The 19,235-nt window shown below is 60.4% G+C and overlaps 1 protein-coding gene and 1 long non-coding RNA gene across 2 annotated transcripts in view; one reads left to right on the top strand and one right to left on the bottom strand.

Moving 5' to 3' along the window:
- The first annotated feature begins 3,543 nt into the window (after positions 1-3,543).
- Positions 3,544-19,235, top strand: part of LOC127466018 (putative lipid scramblase CLPTM1) — a 29,700-nt gene continuing 14,008 nt past the window's right edge. Inside the window, 7 exon segments of the mRNA XM_051776612.1 lie at positions 3,544-3,653; positions 6,043-6,149; positions 9,226-9,349; positions 13,887-14,045; positions 15,202-15,319; positions 17,435-17,520; positions 18,652-18,772. Coding sequence (XP_051632572.1) covers positions 3,576-3,653; positions 6,043-6,149; positions 9,226-9,349; positions 13,887-14,045; positions 15,202-15,319; positions 17,435-17,520; positions 18,652-18,772 — 793 coding nt within the window. The 5' untranslated portion in view covers positions 3,544-3,575.
- Positions 14,126-14,750, bottom strand: LOC127466019 (uncharacterized). The gene is made up of 3 exons (XR_007902561.1): positions 14,710-14,750; positions 14,610-14,669; positions 14,126-14,159 (listed from the first exon to the last, which is right to left on the bottom strand). It is a non-coding gene; the product is annotated as an uncharacterized LOC127466019 (long non-coding RNA).

The raw sequence follows: 19,235 nt of genomic DNA, 5'->3' as shown, positions 1-19,235 counted from the left end.
AGGGGACGGGGAGGGGGAGGGGATGGGGAGGGGAGGGGATGGGGAGGGTCTCACCTGTCACAGGGGACAGGGAGGGGAGAGGGAGGGGAGAGGGAGGGGACAGGAGAGGGGAGGGGACAGGGAGGGTCTCACCTGTCACGGGGGGGGAAAGGGGAGGGGACAGAGAGGATCTCACCTGTGACGGGGGCAGGGAGGGGACAGGGAGGGTCTCACCTGTGAGGGGGACAGGGAGAGGACAGGGATGGGACGGGGAGGGGACGGGGAGGGGACGGGGAGGGGACGGGGAGGGTCTCACCTGTGACGGGGGCAGGGGGGGGACAGGGGAGGGGACAGGGAGGGGACAGGGAGGGTCTCACCTGTGACGGGGGTAGGGGGGGACAGGGAGGGGACAGGGAGGGGACGGGGAGGGGACGGGGAGGGGAGGGGGAAGGGATGGAGAGGGGAGGGGGAGGGGATGGGGAGGGTCTCACCTGTGACGGGGGGCTTGGGGGGGGACAGGGGAGGGGATGGGGGGGACAGGGAGGGTCTCACCTGTGGCGGGGGAGAGGGAGGGGAGAGGGAGGGGACAGGGATGGGACGGGGGGGGGACAGGGAGGGTCTCACCTGTGGCGGGGGAGAGGGAGGGGACAGGGGAGGGGATGGGGGGGAACAGGGAGGGTCTCACCTGTGACGGGGGTGGGGGGGACAGGGGAGGGGACAGGGAGGTGACAGGGAGGGGACGGGGAGGGGAGAGGGAGGGTCTCACCTGTGACGGGGGGCTGGGGGGGGACAGGGGAGGGGATGGGGGGGGACAGGGAGGGTCTCACCTGTGACGGGGGACAGGGAGGGGACAGGGGAGGGGATGGGGGGGACAGGGAGGGTCTCACCTGTGACGGGGGGGGACAGGGGAGGGGATGGGGAGGGGAGGGGAGGGTCTCACCTGTGACGGGGGCAGGGGGGGCCATGGCCAGGCCGGGGTCCTGCAGGGCAGTGCCTGGGGAGGGGGGACACGGGAATGTCAACCCCCGGAGCGGGATGGGGGGGCAGGAAAAGGGGAATCGAGGGATCCCAGGATCCCAGAGCAGGACAAGGGAATCCCGGGATCCCGGGGCAGGAAAGGGGGATCGGGGAATCCCAGAGCAGGAAAGGGGGGAGAGAAGGATCCCAGAGCAGGACAATGGAATCCCGGGATCCCGAAGCAGGAAAGGGGGATCGGGGGAATCCCAGGATCCCAGAGCAGGACAGGGGGATCCCGGGATCGGGGGGCAGGAAAGGGGGATCGGGGGATCCCAGAGCAGGAAAGGGGGAGAGGAGGATCTCAAAGCAGGACAAAGGAATCCTGGGATCCCGAAGCAGGAAAGGGGGATCGGGGGAATCCCAGGATCCCAGAGCAGGACAGGGGGATCCCGGGATCGGGGGGCAGGAAAAGGGGATCGGGGAATCCCAGAGCAGGAAACGGGGAGAGAAGGATCCCAGAGCAGGACAGGGGGATCCCGGGGCAGGAAAGGGGGAGAGAGAAATCCCAGAGCAGGGAGGGAAGGATCCCAGAGCAGGACAATGGAATCCCGGGATCCCGAAGCAGGAAAGGGGGATCGGGGGAATCCCAGGATCCCAGAGCAGGACAGGGGTATCCCGGGATCGGGGGGCAGGAAAGGGGGATCGAGGGATCCCGCAGCAGGACAAGGGGGTCCTGGGGCAGGAAAGGGGGAGAGAAGGATCCCAGAGCAGGACAAGGGGATCCCGGATCCCGGGGCAGGAAAGGGGGATCGAGGGATCCCAGGATCCCAGAGCAGGAAAGGGAATCCCGGGATCAGGGGGCAGGAAAGGGGGATCGGGGGATCCCAGAGCAGGAAAGGGGGAGAGGAGGATCCCAGAGCAGGACAGGGGGATCCCGGGATCCCGGGGCAGGAGAGGGGGATCGGGGGATCCCAAGATCCCAGAGCAGGACAGGGGGATCCCGGGATAGGAAAAGGGCATCGGGGGATCCCAGAGCAGGAAAGAGGGAGAGAAGGATCCCAGAGCAGGACAGGGGAATCCCGGGATCAGGGGGCAGGAAAGAGGGATCGGGGGATCCCAGAGCAGGAAAGAGGGAGAGAAGGATCCCGGAACAGGACAAAGGGATACGGGGGCGGGAAAGGGGGATCGAGGGATCCCAGGATCCCAGAGCAGGAGAGGGGGATCGGGGGATCCCGGGCTCGCTGCCCCCTCAGGGAAGGGATCGACACATCCAGGGATCCCCTCGAGCAAACCCGGAGGGATTTCCTGGACCAGGGACAGGGATCTGCCCCCGGCCGGGACCCGGGGGGGGTCCCCAGGATCGCGACACCCCCCGAGAGACGCTGCCAGGGGACCCCCACGACCACCTTCCCCCACCAAGAACCACCTGCCCCCCCCGCCCCAGGAGCCAGGACCCCCCGACCGGGACCGGGGGGGTCCCCAAGACCGTGAGACCCCCCCCCCGTTCCCCACCCCCAGCCGTCATCGGGGGGTCCCCAGGAGCGTGACACCCCCCACGAGAACCCGCCGGGGCACCCCCACGACCACCTTCCCCCACCCTAAGCAGGAACGGGGGGGAGGGGGGGTGTCCCCGGGACCACCCCCGGCCGCGATCGGGGGGGGGTCCCCAGAACCGGAACAACACCCCCATCCCGTTACCCACCCCCGGAGGGGATCGGGGGGTCCCCAAGGCCGTGACCCCCCCCGTTTGCCCCCCTCCCAATGCCCCTCCCGTGCCTCCCCCCCCGAGACCTCCCGGTGTCCCGGAACGACCCCCCCTCGCCCCTCCCCGCCCTTCCCGTGCCGGGGCCGCGCTCACCGAGCGGCAGCGCCGTGGCCGTGCCCGGCTGGGTGCCCGGGCCCCGCTCCCGGTGTCGCTCCTGGTGCCGCTCCCGGTGCCCCCCGAGGCCCCCCAAGCCCCCCGGAACGCCCCCTCCCCGCCCTTCCCGTGCCGGGGCCGCGCTCCCCGAGCGGCAGCGCCGTGGCCGTGCCCGGATCCCGATCCCGCTCCCGTTCCCATTCCCGCCGCCCCCCGAGCCCCCCCCGGTGCCGGTGCCCCCCGAGGCCCCCCGAGCCCCCGGAACGCCCCCTCCCCGCCCCTCCCGTGCCGGGGCCGCGCTCACCGAGCGGCAGCGCCATGGCCGTGCCCGGCTGGGTGCCCGGGCCCCGCTCCCGCTGCCGGTGCCGGTGCCGCTGCCGGTGCCGCTGCCGGTGCCCCCCGAGGCCCCCCGAGGCCGCGCCGCCGCCGGACCTGGAAATCCCCGCGCGGGCCGCGCCGCCATTGGCTGAGCGGCCCCGTGACGTCACCGCCGCGGGGGCGCACGGGGAAACCCCCCCCGGGCGGGGGGGACGGACCGCGCCGCCATTGGCCGAGCCCGCCGTGACGTCGCCGCGGCGGGGAATCCCCTCCTCTCCTGGGCGGACCGCGCCGCTATTGGGTGATCCGCGTGTGACGTCACGAATATGGGCGGTGCCGGGGTGGGGGGGCGTGGTCGTTTTCCCGCGCTCCGCCCCCCCCAATTCCCTCCCCGGGCGCGGGGGTCACGTGGCCGCGGTCGGCGCGGTCTCGCGAGAGCGGCGCGAGCGGCGGCGCAGCAAAGATGGCGGCGCCGGGGCCGGGGGAGGCGGCGGGGCCGGGAACGGGGCCGGGAACGGGGCCGGGAACGGGGCCCGGGCTGGTAACGGGGGACGGGGACCGGGAGCGGGGGGGACGGCGGGACACGGGGGGACGGCGGGACGGGGGCGGGGGACAGGGGAGAGGGATGGAGGGGAGAGGGACGGGGGACAGGGGAAAAGGGAAAGGGGAGAGGGACAGGGATGGGGGACAGGGAGAGGGACAGGGAGAGGGACAGGGACCGGGAATTAGGGACAGGGACCGGGATAAGGACCGGGAATTAGGGATAGGGGTGGGACAGGGACCGGGAATTAGGGATAAGGGTGGGACTGGGACCGGGATAAGGACCGGGAATCTGGGACCGGGATAAGGACCGGGAATTAGGGATAGGGGTGGGACTGGGACCGGGATAAGGACCGGGAATTAGGGATAAGGGTGGGACTGGGACCGGGATAAGGACCGGGAATTAGGGATAGGGGTGGGACAGGGACCGGGATAAGGACCGGGAATTAGGGACAGGGGTGGGACTGGGACCGGGATAAGGACCGGGAATTAGGGATAGGGAGAGGGACAGGGACCGGGATAAGGACCGGGAATTAGGGACAGGGGTGGGACTGGGACCGGGATAAGGACCGGGAATTAGGGATAAGGGTGGGACAGGGACCGGGATAAGGACCGGGAATTAGGGATAAGGGTGGGACAGGGACCGGGATAAGGACCGGGAATTAGGGATAGGGAGAGGGACAGGGACCGGGATAAGGACTGGGAATTAGGGATAGGGGTGGGACTGGGAATGGGTTCGGGCCAGGCCAGGGAGAAGAATGGGACAGGGGAGCAGGGATGGGACTGGGGCTTGGGACAGAGAATGGGAACGGGGACCTGGGGACAGGGACGGGGAGCAGGGACCAGGGATGGGGAGCAGGGACCAGGGGTGGGACTGGGATGGGGAGCAGGGCACAGGGATGCGAACCAGGGGACAGGGATGGGGACTGGGATGGGGAGCAGGGGATAGGGATGGGACAGGGATGGGGAGCAGGGATAGGAATCCGGGGACAGGGATGGGGAGCAGGGAACAGGGATGGGACAGGGATGGGGAGCAGGGAACAGGGATGGGGACTGGGATGGGGAGCAGGGAACAGGGATGGGGACTGGGATGGGGGACAGGGATGGGGATGGGGACTGGAATGGGGGACAGGGATGGGGATAGGGACTGGGATGGGGAGCAGGGGATAGGGATGGGACAGGGATGGGGAACACGGATGGGACAGGGATGGGACAGGGACCAGGAGACTGGGATGGATCAGGGATGGGGGACAGGGATGGGACAGGGACCAGGGGACTGGGATGGGGACTGGGATGGGACAGGGACCAGGGCACAGGGATGGGGACCAGGGGACTGCAATGGGGACTGGAATTGGAACCAAGGGACGGGGACCAGGGGACTGGGATGGGACAGGGACGGGGACCAGGGGACTGGGATGGGGGACAAGGATGGGCCAGGGATGGGGACCTGGGGACAGGGGACAGGGATGGGACAGGGATTGAGAGTAGGGGACAGGGATGGGGGACAGGGATGGGGACCAGGGGACAGGGATGGGGAGCAGGGAAAAGGGATGGGAATCAGGGAACAGGGATGGGGGACAGTGGACAGGAATATGGGACAGGGACAGAGGACCAGGGGACAGGGATGAGGCAGGGTTGGGGACTGGGATGGGAGAGGGATGGGGACAGGGATGGAGACTGGGATGGGGCAGGAATCAGGGGACAGGGATGGGGGGCAGGGGACAGGGAGGGGGACGGGGATGGGAATCAGGGGACAGGGATGGGGACAGGAATACGGGACAGGGATGGGGACCAGGGGACAGGGATGGAGACGGGACAGGGATGAGGACAGGGATGGGGGAGAGGAGTCGGGATGGGGGACAGGGATGGGGACAGGGATGGGAACAAGGGGACAGGAATATGGGACAGGGATTGGGGACAGGGGACAGGGATGGGAATCAGGGGACAGGGATGGGGACAGAAATACGGGACAGGGATGAGACAGGGATGGGGAACAGGAATGGGAATCAGGGGACAGGGATGGGACAGGGATGGGGGACAGGGGACAGGGATGGGGACAGGAATACGGGACAGGGATGGGGACCTCGGGACAGGGGTGGGAGACAGGGATGGGACAGGGACGGGGAACAGGGATGAGAATCAGGGGACAGGGATGGGGGACAGGGGACAGGGATGGGGACAGAAATACAGGACAGGGATTGAGATCTGGGGACAGGGATGGGACAGGGACGGGGAACAGGGATGGGAATCAGGGGACAGGGATGGGGGACAGGGGACAGGGATGGGGACCTCGGGACAGGGGTGGGGACAGGGGACAGGGATGGGACAGGGACGGGGCCCAAGGTCCTGGGGACAGTCCCAGCCCCCCCCCTGACCCTCCCCCCCCTCAGGTGACGAGCAACGGCAGCGCCGGGGGAGGGGACGGGGCCGAGACCCCGCGACAGCCCCAACAACCCGCCCCCAACGCCTGGCAGGTCATCAAGGGGGTCCTGTTCAGGTGAGCCCCCAAAACGGGGTCAGGGGCACCCCACGAACCACGGGGGGGGCACCGGGACCCCAAAAGGCCAGGGAGGGACCCCAAAACCCTCTGGGGTGACCCCAAAACCATGGAGGGTGACACTGGGACCCCAAAACCAGGGGGGTGACACCGGGACCCCAAAACCAGGGGGGGTGACATTGGGACCCCAAAAGGCCAGGGAGGGACCCCAAAACCAGGGGGGGTGACCCCAAAACCATGGAGGGTGACACCAGGACCCCAAAACCAGGGGGGGTGACATTGGGACCCCAAAAGGCCAGGGAGGGACCCCAAAACCATGGGGTGTGACATTGGGACCCCAAAAGGCCAAAGGGGACCCCAAAACCCTCTGGGGTGACCCCAAAACCAGGGGGGTGATATTGGGACCCTGAAAAGCCAGGGAGGGACCCCAAAACCCTCTGGGGTGACCCCAAAATCAGGGAGGGTGATATTGGGGCCCCAAAAGGCCAGAGGGTGACCCCAAAGCCAGGGGGGTGACATCAGGACCCCAAAAGGCCAGAGAGTGACCCCAAAACCAGGGGGGGTAACATTGGGATACCAAAAGGCCAGGGGGTGACCCCAAAACCATGGGGAGTGACATCAGGACCCCAAAAACCCTTTGGGGTCACATTTGGACCCCAAAAGTCCAGGGGGTGATCCCAAAACCATGGGGAGTGACACTGGGACCCCAAAACTCCAGGAGGTGACTCCAAAACTTCAGGGGATGATCCCAAAACTCCAGAGGGTGATCCCAAAACCCTGTGGGTCCCACCAGGACCCCAAAATTCCAGAGGGTGACCCCAAAACCCCAGGGGATCACACCAGGACCCCAAAACCCCAGGGGGTGATCCCAAAACTCAGGGGGTGATCCCAAAAACATGGGGGTCACCCCAGGACCCCAAAATTCCAGAGGGTGACCCCAAAATTCCAGAGGGTGACCCCAAAACCCCGAGGGTCACGCTGGGACCCCAAAATTCCAGAGGGTGACCCCAAAACTCCAGGGGGTCACCCCAGGACCCCAAAATTCCAGAGAGTGACCCCAAAACTCCAGGGGGTCACCCCAGGACCCCAAAATTCCAGAGGGTGACCCCAAAACTCCAGGGGGTCACCCCAGGACCCCAAAATTCCAGAGGGTGACCCCAAAACTCCAGGGGGTCACCCCAGGACCCCAAAATTCCAGAGGGTGACCCCAAAACTCCAGGGGGTCACCCCAGGACCCCAAAATTCCAGGAGGTGACCCCACAATTCCAGGGGGTGACCCCTGAACCGGGTGGGGATCGTCCCAGGTTTTTTTCCGGAGCCACTTCCCGGTTTTCCCCGGGGTCACGGGGTCGGGGTCAGGGGCCGGTCCCGGAGCTGCCGCTCCCGGGGATCCAAAGTCCGGGGGTGGATCCGGGAGCGGCGCCGGGAGGGGACTCGGGGGGAAGGGAGCCGTGGGAATGGGATCCATGGGAATGGGATCCACAGGGAAGGGATTTGTGGGAATGGGATCCACAGGGAAGGGATCCATAGGGAAGGGATCCGTGGGAATGGGATCCATGGGAATGGGATCCACAGGGAAGGGATTTGTGGGAGTGGGATCCACAGGGAGGGGACTCGGGGGGAAGGGAGCCGTGGGAATGGGATCCATGGGAATGGGATCCACAGGGAAGGGATCCGTGGGAATGGGATCCATGGGAATGGGATCCACAGGGAGGGGACTCGGGGGGGAAGGGATCCATGGGAATGGGATCCACAGGGAAGGGATCCGTGGGAATGGGATCCATGGGAATGGGATCCGTGGGAATGGGATCCGTGGGAATGGGATCCGTGGGAATGGGATCCATGGGAATGGGATCCGTGGGAATGGGATCCAGAGGGAAGGGATCCGTGGGAATGGGATCCAGAGGGAAGGGATCCGTGGGAATGGGATCCGTGGGAACGGGATCCGTGGGAATGGGATTTATAGGAAAGGGATCCATGGAAATGGGATCCACAGGGAAGGGATTTGTGGGAATGGAATCCACAGGGAAGGGATCCACAGGGAAGGGATCCGTGGGAATGGGATCTATGGGAATGGGATCCATAGGGAAGGGATCCATGGGAATGGGATCCAGGGAAATGGGATTTATAGGAAAGGGATCCATGGGAATGAGATCCATAGGGAAGGGATCCATGGAAATGGGATCCATAGGGAAGGGATCCATAGGGAAGGGATCCGTAGGGAAGGGATCCATGGAAATGGGATCCATGGGAATGGGATTTATAGGAAAGGGATCCATGGGAATGGGATCCAGGGAAATGGGATTTATAGGAAAGGGATCCATGGGAATGAGATCCATAGGGAAGGGATCCATAGGGAAGGGATCCGTAGGGAAGGGATCCATGGAAATGGGATCCATGGAAATGGGATTTATAGGAAAGGGATCCATGGAAATAGGATCTGTAGAGAAGGGATCCGTAGGAATGGGATCCATGGGATCTCATAGGAAATGGGATCCGTAGGGAAGGGATCCGTGGGAATGGGATCCACAGGGAAGAGATCCATAAGGAAGGGATCCATGGGAATGGGATCCACAGGGAAAGGATCCACAGAGAAGGAATCCACAGGGAAGGGATCCGTAGGGAAGGGATCCATCCATAGGAATGGGATCCATAGGAATGGAATCTGTAGGGAAGAGTTCCATAGGAATGGGATCCATAGGGATGGGATCTATGGAAATGGGATCTATAGGTAAAAGATCCATAGGAATGGGATCTATAGGGAAGGAATCCATAGGGAAGAGTTCCATAGGAATGGGATCCACAGGGAGGAGATTTACAGGGAAGGGATCCATGGAAATGGGATCCACAGGGAAAGGATCCATGGGGATTCCCGCCGGGAAACCCCCCCCCATCCCTCAGGAAAACCCCCCAAAAGAAGAGGAAGAGAGGGGAGGGAGGAGGAGGAGAAATCCTCCATTCCCAATCCCGGAGCTCCGTTTTTTCCCCCCCGGAATTCCGGGGGGTGTTTTTTGTTTCCCGGGCTCTTCCCGAGCCCCTTTTCCCGGTTTTTTTTTCCCCCCCCTCCTTCCCTCAGGATTTTCATCATCTGGGCCATCAGCTCCTGGTTCCGGAGGGCGCCGGCGCCGCAGGAGCCCAACAGCTCCGGGGGGACCCCCCGGGCCCCCAGCAGGAACCTCTTCCCGAAGGACACCCTCATGGTAACGTCGGGAAGCAATTCCGGCAGGGAATTCCGGGAATTCCGGGCACGGCTTCTTGGGGTTTCCGTCGTTCCCGGGGCTGCTTCCTTTGGTTTTCCCGGTTTTTGGGGCTGTTTCCTTTGATTTTCCTGGTTTTTGGGGCTGTTTCCTTTGATTTCCCTGGTTTCTGGGGCTGTTTGCTCCGGTTTTCCCGGTTTTTGGGGCTGTTTCCTTTGATTTCCCTGGTTTCTGGGACTGATTTCCTGGATTTCTGGGCTGATTTTCCTGATTTCTGTATTTGATTTCCCTGATTTCTGGGGTTGTTTCCTCTGGTTTCCCTGATTTCTGTGCTGATTTCCCAGATTTCTGGGACTGATTTCCCTGATTTCTGTGCTGATTTCCCAGATTTCTGGGACTGATTTCCCTGATTTCTGTGCTGATTTCCCAGATTTCTGGGACTGATTTCCCTGATTTCTGGGACTGATTTCCCTGATTTTTGGGCTGATTTCCCTGATTTCTGGGACTGATTTCCATGATTTTTGGGCTGATTTCCGTGATTTTTGGGGCTGTTTGCTCTGGTTTTCCCAGTTTTTGGGGCTGTTTCCTCTGATTTCCCTGATTTCTGGGGTTGTTTCCTCTGATTTCCCTGATTTCTAAGGCTGATTTCCCTGATTTCCCTGATTTCTGGGACTGTTTCCTCTGATTTCCCTGATTTTTGGGGCTGATTTTCCTGGTTCCTGGTGCTGATTTCCCAGATTTCTGGCACTGATTTCCCTGATTTCTGGGACTGATTTCCCGGATTTCTGGCACTGATTTCCCAGATTTCTGTGCTGATTTCCCTGATTTCTGGCACTGATTTCCCTGATTTCTGGGGCTGTTTGCTCTGGTTTTCCCTGATTTCTGGGGTTGTTTCCTCTGATTTCCCTGATTTCTAAGGCTGATTTCCCTGATTTCCCTGATTCCTGGGACTGATTTCCCTGATTTCTGGGGCTGATTTCCTTGATTTCTGGGGCTGTTTCTCCTGATTTCCCTGATTTTCCTGGTTTCTCAGACTGATTTCCTGGATTTCTGGGCTGATTTCCCTGATTTCTGGGACTGATTTCCCTGGTTTCTGGGGCTGGTTTCCCTGGTTCCCCTGATTTCCAGGGCTGATTTCCCAAATTTCTGTGGTCCAGCTCAGATCTCAAAGCTGGGAGTGATTCCCAGGGCTCTCCTTCCCCAGGATTTGCTCCAAGGAGTCTCCTGATATTCTCAGGGCTCTCCTCCTCTGGAATTTGCTCTGAAGGTTCCCAGTATTCCCAGGAATTTCCTCCTCCAGGATGAGCTGGGTTGGGACCCATTTGCTTGAAGGAGTCTCCTGGTATTCCCAGGAGATTTGGGTTTGCTCCGAGGGTTCTCCCGGTATTCCCAGGGCTCTCCTTCCCTAGGATTTGCTCCAGGGGGTCTCCCTGTATTCCCAGGGCTCTCCCATTCCCATATTCCCCCAGGATCTCTACATGTCCATCTTGGAGCACGAGAGCTGTTTGCTCTGGGGGGTCTCCTGGTATTCCCAGGGCTCTCCTCCTCTGGGATTTGCTCCAAGGGGTCTCCTAATATTCCCAGGAATCTCCTCCTCCAGGATGAGCTGGGTTGGGACCCATTTGCTCCAAGGAGTCTCCTGGGATTCCCAGGAGATTTGGGTTTGGTCCGAGGGGTCTCCCTGTATTCCCAGGGCTCTCCCATTCCCATATTCCCATAGGATCTGTCCGTGTCCATCCCGGAGCACAAGAGCTGTTTGCTCCAAGCATTCCCTTGATATTCCCAGGGCTCTCCTCCTCTGGAATTTGCTCTGAAGGTTCCCAGTATTCCCAGGAATCTCTTTCTCCAGGATGAGCTTGCTTGGGATCCATTTGCTCCAAGGGTTCCCCTGGTATTCCCAGGAATCTCCTGCTCCAGGATGAGCTGGGTTGGGACCCATTTGCTCCAAGGAGTCTCCTGGTATTCCCAGGAGATTTGGGTTTGCTCCGAGGGTTCTCCCTGTATTCCCAGGGCTCTCCCATTCCCATATTCCCATAGGATCTGTCCGTGTCCATCCCGGAGCACGAGAGCTGTTTGCTCCGAGCATTCCCTTGATATTCCCAGGGCGGGCTCTCCTCCTCCAAGATTTGCTCCAAGGGTTCCCCTGATATTCCCAGGAATCTCCTCCTCCAGGCTGAGCTGGGTTGGGACCCATTTGCTCCCAGAGGTCTCCCAGTATTCCCAGGAATCTCCTTCTCCAGGATGAGCTGGGTTGGGACCCATTTGCTCCAAGGAGTCTCCTGGGATTCCCAGGAATCTCCTCTGGGATTTGCTCCGAGGGTTCTCCTGGTATTCCCAGGAGATTTGGGTTTGCTCCGAGGGTTCCCCTGACATTCCCAGCCCCTGTTATTCCCAAATTCCCCCAGGATCTGTCCGTGGGGAGTACGAGAGCTGTTTGTTCTGAGGGTTCCCCTGCTATTCCCAGCTCCTGTTATTCCCATATTCCCATAGGATCTGTCCGTGTCCATCCCGGAGCACGAGAGCTGTTTGCTCCAGGGGTTCCCCTGCTATTCCCAGCCCCTCCCATTCCCGAATTCCCCCAGGATCTGTCCGTGTCCATCCCGGAGCACGAGAGCTGTTTGCTCCGAGCATTCCCTTGATATTCTCAGGGCTCTCCTCCTCTGGAATTTGCTCTGAAGGTTCCCAGTATTCCCAGGAATCTCCTGCTCCAGGATGAGCTGGGTTGGGACCCATTTGCTCCAAGGAGTCTCCTGGTATTCCCAGGAGATTTGGGTTTGCTCCAGGGGTTCCCCTGACATTCCCAGCCCCTGTTATTCCCATATTCCCATAGGATCTGTCCGTGTCCATCCCGGAGCACGAGAGCTGTTTGCTCCAGGGGTTCCCCTGCTATTCCCAGCCCCTGTTATTCCCGAATTCCCCCAGGATCTGTCCGTGTACATCTCGGAGCACCAGAGCTGTTTGCTCCAGGGGTTCCCCTGACATTCCCAGCCCCTGTTATTCCCAAATTCCCCCAGGATCTGTCCGTGTCCATCCCGGAGCACGAGAGCTGTTTGCTCCAGGGGTCTCCCTGACATTCCCAGCCCCTGTTATTCCCAAATTCCCCCAGGATCTGTCCCTGTCCATCTCGGAGCACCAGAGCTGTTTGCTCCAGGGGTTCCCCTGACATTCCCAGCCCCTGTTATTCCCGAATTCCCCCAGGATCTGTCCCTGTCCATCCCGGAGCACGAGAGCTGTTTGCTCCGAGCATTCCCTTGATATTCCCAGGGCTCTCCTCCTCTGGAATTTGCTCTGAAGGTTCCCAGTATTCCCAGGAATCTCTTTCTCCAGGATGAGCTGGGTTGGGATCCATTTGCTCCAAGGGTTCCCCTGGTATTCCCAGGAATCTCCTGCTCCAGGATGAGCTGGGTTGGGACCCATTTGCTCCAAGGAGTCTCCTGGTATTCCCAGGAGATTTGGGTTTGCTCCAGGGGTTCCCCTGCTATTCCCAGCCCCTGTTATTCCCGAATTCCCCCAGGATCTCTACGTGTACATCTCGGAGCACGAGAGCTGTTTGCTCCAGGGGTTCCCCTGACATTCCCAGCCCCTGTTATTCCCATATTCCCATAGGATCTGTCCGTGTCCATCCCGGAGCACAAGAGCTGTTTGTTCTGAGGGTTCCCCTGACATTCCCAGCCCCTGTTATTCCCGAATTCCCCCAGGATCTGTCCGTGTCCATCCCGGAGCACGAGAGCTGTTTGCTCCAGGGGTCTCCCTGACATTCCCAGCCCCTGTTATTCCCAAATTCCCATAGGATCTGTCCGTGTCCATCTCGGAGCACGAGAGCTGTTTGCTCCAGGGGTTCCCCTGACATTCCCAGCCCCTGTTATTCCCAAATTCCCATAGGATCTGTCCGTGTCCATCTCGGAGCACGAGAGCTGTTTGCTCCGAGCATTCCCTTGATATTCCCAGGGCTCTCCTCCTCTGGAATTTGCTCCAAGGGTTCCCCTGGTATTCCCAGGAATCTCCTCCTCCAGGATGAGCTGGGTTGGGACCCATTTGCTCCAAGGAGTCTCCTGGGATTCCCAGGAGATTTGGGTTTGCTCCAGGGGTTCCCCTGCTATTCCCAGCCCCTGTTATTCCCGAATTCCCCCAGGATCTGTCCGTGTACATCCCGGAGCACGAGAGCTGTTTGCTCCAGGGGTTCCCCTGCTATTCCCAGCCCCTGTTATTCCCAAATTCCCCCAGGATCTCTACGTGTACATCCCGGAGCACGAGAGCTGTTTGCTCCGAGCATTCCCTTGATATTCCCAGGGCTCTCCTCCTCTGGAATTTGCTCTGAAGGTTCCCAGTATTCCCAGGAATCTCTTTCTCCAGGATGAGCTGGGTTGGGATCCATTTGCTCCAAGGGTTCCCCTGGTATTCCCAGGAATCTCCTGCTCCAGGATGAGCTGGGTTGGGACCCATTTGCTCCAAGGAGTCTCCTGGTATTCCCAGGAGATTTGGGTTTGCTCCAGGGGTTCCCCTGACATTCTCAGCCCCTGTTATTCCCGAATTCCCCCAGGATCTCTACGTGTACATCTCGGAGCACGAGCACTTCACGGATTTCAACGCCAGCTCCGCCCTGTTCTGGCAGAAGCGCGACCTCGTCTACGGCGACTGGACCAGCGGCGACAACGCCGACGGCTGCTACGAGCACTACGGCGAGCTCGACATCTCACAGGTGCCTCACGGGGCCTTCCAGGGCCTTCCAGGACCTTCCAGGACCTTTCAGAGGCTTCCTGGAGCTTCTTGGGGCATTTTGGGGCTTCCAGGACCTTTCAGAGGCTTCCTGGAGCTTCCAGGGGCTTCCTGGAGCTTCCAGGACCTTTCAGAGGCTTCCAGGGGCTTCCAGGACCTTTCAGAGGCTTCCAGGACCTTCCTGGAGCTTCCAGGACCTTTCAGAGGCTTCCTGGAGATTTCTGGAGCTTCCTGGAGCTTCCAGGGGCTTCCAGGACCTTTCAGAGGCTTCCTGGACCTTTCAGAGGCTTCCAGGACCTTCCTGGATCTTCCAGGACCTTTCAGAGGCTTCCAGGACCTTTCAGAGGCTTCCTGGAGCTTTCAAGGGCTTCCAGGGGCTTCCTGGAACTTCCAGGTCCTTTCAGAGGCTTCCTGGACCTTTCAGAGGCTTCCTGGAGCTTCCAGGGGCTTCCTGGACCTTTCAGAGGCTTCCTGGACCTTCCAGAGGCTTCCTGGACCTTCCAGGACCTTTCAGAGGCTTCCAGGACCTTTCAGAGGCTTCCTGGACCTTCCTGGAGCTTCTTGGGGCGTTTTGGGGCTTCCAGGACCTTTCAGAGGCTTCCTGGACCTTCCTGGAGTTTCTTGGGGCATTTTGGGGCTTCCAGGACCTTTCAGAGGCTTCCTGGAGCTTCTTGGGGCTTCCTGGAGCTTCCAGGACCTTCCAGAGGCTTCCTGGACCTTTCAGAGGCTTCCAGGGCCTTCCTGCATCTTCCAGGACCTTTCAGAGGCTTCCAGGACCTTTCAGAGGCTTCCAGGGGCTTCCAGGACCTTTCAGAGGCTTCCTGGACCTTTCAGAGGCTTTCTGGACCTTCCTGGAGCTTCTTGGGGCGTTTTGGGGCTTCCTGGACCTTCCAGAGGCTTCCTGGAGCTGCCAGGGGCTTCCTGGAGATTCTAGGAGCTTCTTGGGGCGTTTTGGGGCTTCCTGGAGCTTCTAGAGGCTTCCTGGAGCTTCTTGGGGCGTTTTGGGGCTCCCTGGACCTTCCAGAGGCTTCCTGGACCTTCCAGAGGCTCCCTGGGGCCGGGAGCAGGCGGTGGTTCCCTGTGGGATTTTGGGAGGGGGTGGATCCCGGCGGTTCCTGATCCCTGGGATGCGATTCCAGAGTGTCCAACAGAACGGCTCCATCTACGTCCACGTTTACTTCACCAAGAGCGGGTTCCACCCCGACCCCCGGCACAAGAACCTCTACAGGCGCCTCGCCACCGTCCACACCTCCCGCAGTACGGGGGGACAGGGGGGAATGGGGGAAAGGGTGGGGAAGGGATTGGGAAAAGAGTTGGGAAAGGGAAAGGGAAAGGGAAAGGGAAAGGGAAAGGGAAAGGGAAAGGGAAAGGGAAAGGGAAAGGGAAAGGGAAAGGAGTTGGGAAAGGGGGAAAGGGGAAGGGAAAGGGAAAGGAGTTGGGAAAGGGGGAAAGGGGAAGGGGAAGGAGTTGGGAAAGGGGGAAAGGGGAAGGGGAAGGAGTTGAGAAAGGGGGAAAGGGGAAGGGGAAGGGGCTTGGGAAAGGGAAAGGAGTTGGGAAAGGGGGAAAGGGGAAGGGGAAGGAGTTGGGAAAGGGGGGAAGGGGAAGGGGAAGGGGCTTGGGAAAGGGTTGGGAAAGGAGCTGGGAAAGGGCTGGGAAAGGGAAAGAGAAAGGAGTTGGGAAAGGGGGAAAGGGGAAAGGGAAGGGGAAGGAGTTGGGAAAGGGGGAAAGGGGAAGGGGAAGGAGTTGGGAAAGGGGGGAAGGGGAAGGGAAAGGGAAAGGGAAAGGGTTGGGAAAGGGCTGGGAAAGGGAAAGAGAAAGGAGTTGGGAAAGGGGGAAAGGGGAAGGGGAAGGGGCTTGGGAAAGGGTCCAGGGAAGGGCTGGGAAAGGGAAAGGGGAAAGAGAAAGGAGTTGGGAAAGGGAGAAAGGGGAATGGGAAAGACAAAGGAGTTGGGAAAGGGGGAAAGGGGAAGGGGAAGGGAAAGGGAAAGGGTTGGGAAAGGAGCTGGGAAGGGTCCAAGAAAGGGCTGGGAAAGGGAAAGGGAAAGAGAAAGGAGTTGGGAAAGGGGAAGGGAAAGGGAAGGGAAAGGGAAGAGGAAGGGAAGAGGAAGGAGTTGGGAAAGGGGGAAAGGGGAAGGGAAAGGAAAGGGAAGGGAAAGGGAAAGGAGTTGGGAAAGGGGGAAAGGGGAAGGGGAAGGGGCTTGGGAAAGGGTTGGGAAGGGGCTTGGGAAAGGGTCCAGGAAAGGGCTGGGAAAGGGAAAGGGATTGAGAAAGGAGTTGGGAAAGGGGAAGGGAAAGGGAAAGGGTTGGGAAAGGGAAAGGGAAAGGGAAGGGAAAGGGAAGGGAAGGGAAAGGGGAGGGAAGGGAAAGGGGAGGGAAGGGAAAGGGGGAAAGAGAAAGGGGAAGGGAAGGGAAAGGGAAGGGGAAAGGAGCTGGGAAAGGGGGAAAGGGGAAGGGAAAGGGAAAGGGAAAGGGAAGGGAAAGGGGTTGGGAAGGGGAAAGGGAAAGGGAGAGGAAGAGGGAAAGAGAAAGGAGTTGGGAAAGGGGAAAAGGGGAAGGGGAAGGGATGGGAAAGGGAAGGGGATGGGATTGAGAAAGGAGTTGGGGAAGGGAAAAGGGAAGGGAAGGGGAAAGGGAAAGGGGCTGAGAAAGGGTCCAGGAAAGAGCTGGGAAAGGGAAAGGGATTGAGAAAGGAGTTGGGAAAGGGGGAAAGGGGAAGGGGCTTGGGAAAGGGTTGGGAAAGTGGTTGGGAAAAGGTCCAGGGAAGGGCTGGGAAAGGGAAAGGGAAAGAGAAAGGAGTTGGGGAAGAGAAAGGGAAAGGGAAGGGAAGGGAAAAGGGAAGGGAAAAGGGAAGGGGAAAGGGGAAGGGAAAGAGAAAGGAGAGAGGAAAGAAAAGGAAGGGAAGGGAAGGGAAGGGAAGGGAAGGGAAGGGAAGGGAAGGGAAGGGAAGGGAAGGGAAGGGAAGGGAAGGGAAGGGAAGGGAAGGAAAAAGGGAAAGGGAAAGAGAGAGGGAAAGGGGAAGGGATGGGAAAGGGAAGGGGATGGGATTGAGAAAGGAGTTGGGGAAGGGAAAAGGGAAGGGAAGGAAAGGGAAGGAGAAAGGGAAAGGGGAAGGGGCTTGGGAAAGGGTTGGGAAAGGGGCTGGGAAAGTGAAAGGAGTTGGGAAAGGGGGAAAGGAAAGGGAAGAGAAAGGGAAAGGGGCTGGGAAAGGGTCCAGAAAAGGGCAGGGAAAGGGAAAGGGAGAAGGAAAGGGGAAGGGAAAGGGGCTGGGAAAGGGTTTGGGAAAGGGCAAGGGCTTGGGAGGTTCCTGGGGGGGATGAAAGGAGGGAAAAGGGCCCCGGGAACACGGGAAAGCTCCTCCTGTTCCCTCCCCAGTGATCAACAAGTACAAGCGCCGGCGCTTCCAGAAAACCAAGAACCTCCTGACGGGGGAGACGGAGGCGGATCCCGAGATGATCAAGGTCCAGGGAGCTCCTCTTCGGGGGGATTTGGGGAAGTTTGGGGAGGGTTTGGGGGGGTTTTCCCACCCCTCGACGTCCAGGGCCCTCGGTGGGCTCCTTGGAGGATTTTTGGGACGGAGGGAATAGTCTACTGGGAGGATTTTTGGGATGGAGGGGATGGTGTCCAGGATCTCCTTGGAGTATTTTTGGGATGGAGGGAATAATCTACTGGGAGGGTTTTTGGGATGGAGGGGATGGTGTCCAGGATCTCCTTGGAGGGTTTTTGGGATGGAGGGGATGGTCTCCATGATCTTGGAGTCTTTGGGAAGGAGGGGATGGACTCCATGGTCTCCTTGGAGGGTGTTTGGGATGGAGGGGATGGTGTCCATGATCTCCTTGGAGGGTGTTTGGGATGGAGGGGGTGGTGTCCATGATCTCCTTGGAGGGTGTTTGGGATGGAGGGGGTGGTGTCCATGGTCTCCTTGGAGGGTTTTTGGGATGGAGGGGATGGTGTCCATGGTCTCCTTGGAGGGTTTTTGGGATGGAGGGGATGGTGTCTATGGTCTTGGAGTCTTTGGGAAGGAGGGGATGATCTCCTTGGAATAATTGGAAGGAGGGGATGATCTTCATGGTCTCCTTGGAGGATTTTTGGGATGGAGGAAATAATCTACTGGGAGGGTTTTTGGGATGGAGGGGATGCTCTCCACGATCTCCCTGGAGTCTTTGGGATGGAGCTGATGATCTCTCGAAGTATTTTTGGGATGGAGGAAATGATCTCCGTGATCTCCTTGGAGGATTTTTGGGATGGAGAGCATGATCTCCTTGGAGGGTTTTTGGGAAGGAGGGGATGATCTCCATGGAATATTTGGGAAGGAGAAGATGCTCTCTGTGATCTCCTTGGGCTTTTTGGGAAGGAGGGGATGATCTCCATGATCCTGGAGTCTTTGGGAAGGAGCTGATGATCTCCTTGAAGTATTTTTGGGAAGGAGCTGATGATCTCCTTGGAATAACTGGGAGGGAGGGGATGCTCTCCACAACCTCCTCGGAGCTTCCCTGGCCTGGGGGGTGGGTTGTCCCTTCCCCTTCCCCTCTCCCCGTTGGGGTTTGACGGATCCGGCGCCGTTCCCGGATCCGGCGCCGTTCCCGTTGCAGAGGGCGGAGGATTTCGGCCCCGTGGAGGTGATTTCCCACTGGCACCCCAACCTGACCATCAACATGGTGGATGACCACACGCCCTGGGTGAAGGGCAGCGTCCCCCCGCCCCTGGACCAGTGTGAGCACCGGGAATGCCGGGAGCATCCCGAAATTCCTTGGCCTGGGAGGGTCCCCGGGAGCTGGGAGGGTCTCCCAGGGGGATTTTGGGGAGGGTGATGGTCACAACTGGGGGGGACACACCCAAAACCGGGGCAGGGGGGTCAGAACTGGGAGGGGAAGCACCCCTGGAGCAGTGGGAGCACCAGGAATTCCGGGAGCATCCCGATATTCCTTGGCCTGGGATGCTCCTGCAGGGAACAGGGGGAGGGTCCCCGGGAGCTGGGAGGGTCTCCCAGGGGGATTTTGGGGTCACAGCTTGGAGGGGGACACCCAAAACTGGGGCAGGGGGGTCAGAACTGAAAGGGGGAGGACCCCTGGAGCAGTGGGAACACCGGGAATTCCAGGAGCATCCTGATATTCCTTGGCCTGGGATGCTCCTGCAGGGAACAGGGGGAGGGTCCCCGGGAGCTGGGAGGGTCCCC

This window comes from Manacus candei, unplaced genomic scaffold (genome assembly GCF_025592945.1).
Source record: "Manacus candei isolate 608988 ecotype Guabito, Panama unplaced genomic scaffold, ASM2559294v1 h1tg000564l, whole genome shotgun sequence".
NCBI classification, from domain to species: Eukaryota; Metazoa; Chordata; class Aves; order Passeriformes; family Pipridae; genus Manacus; species Manacus candei.
Note: the sequence above shows the minus strand (reverse complement) of the source record. Positions and strands in the feature narration are given on the sequence as shown.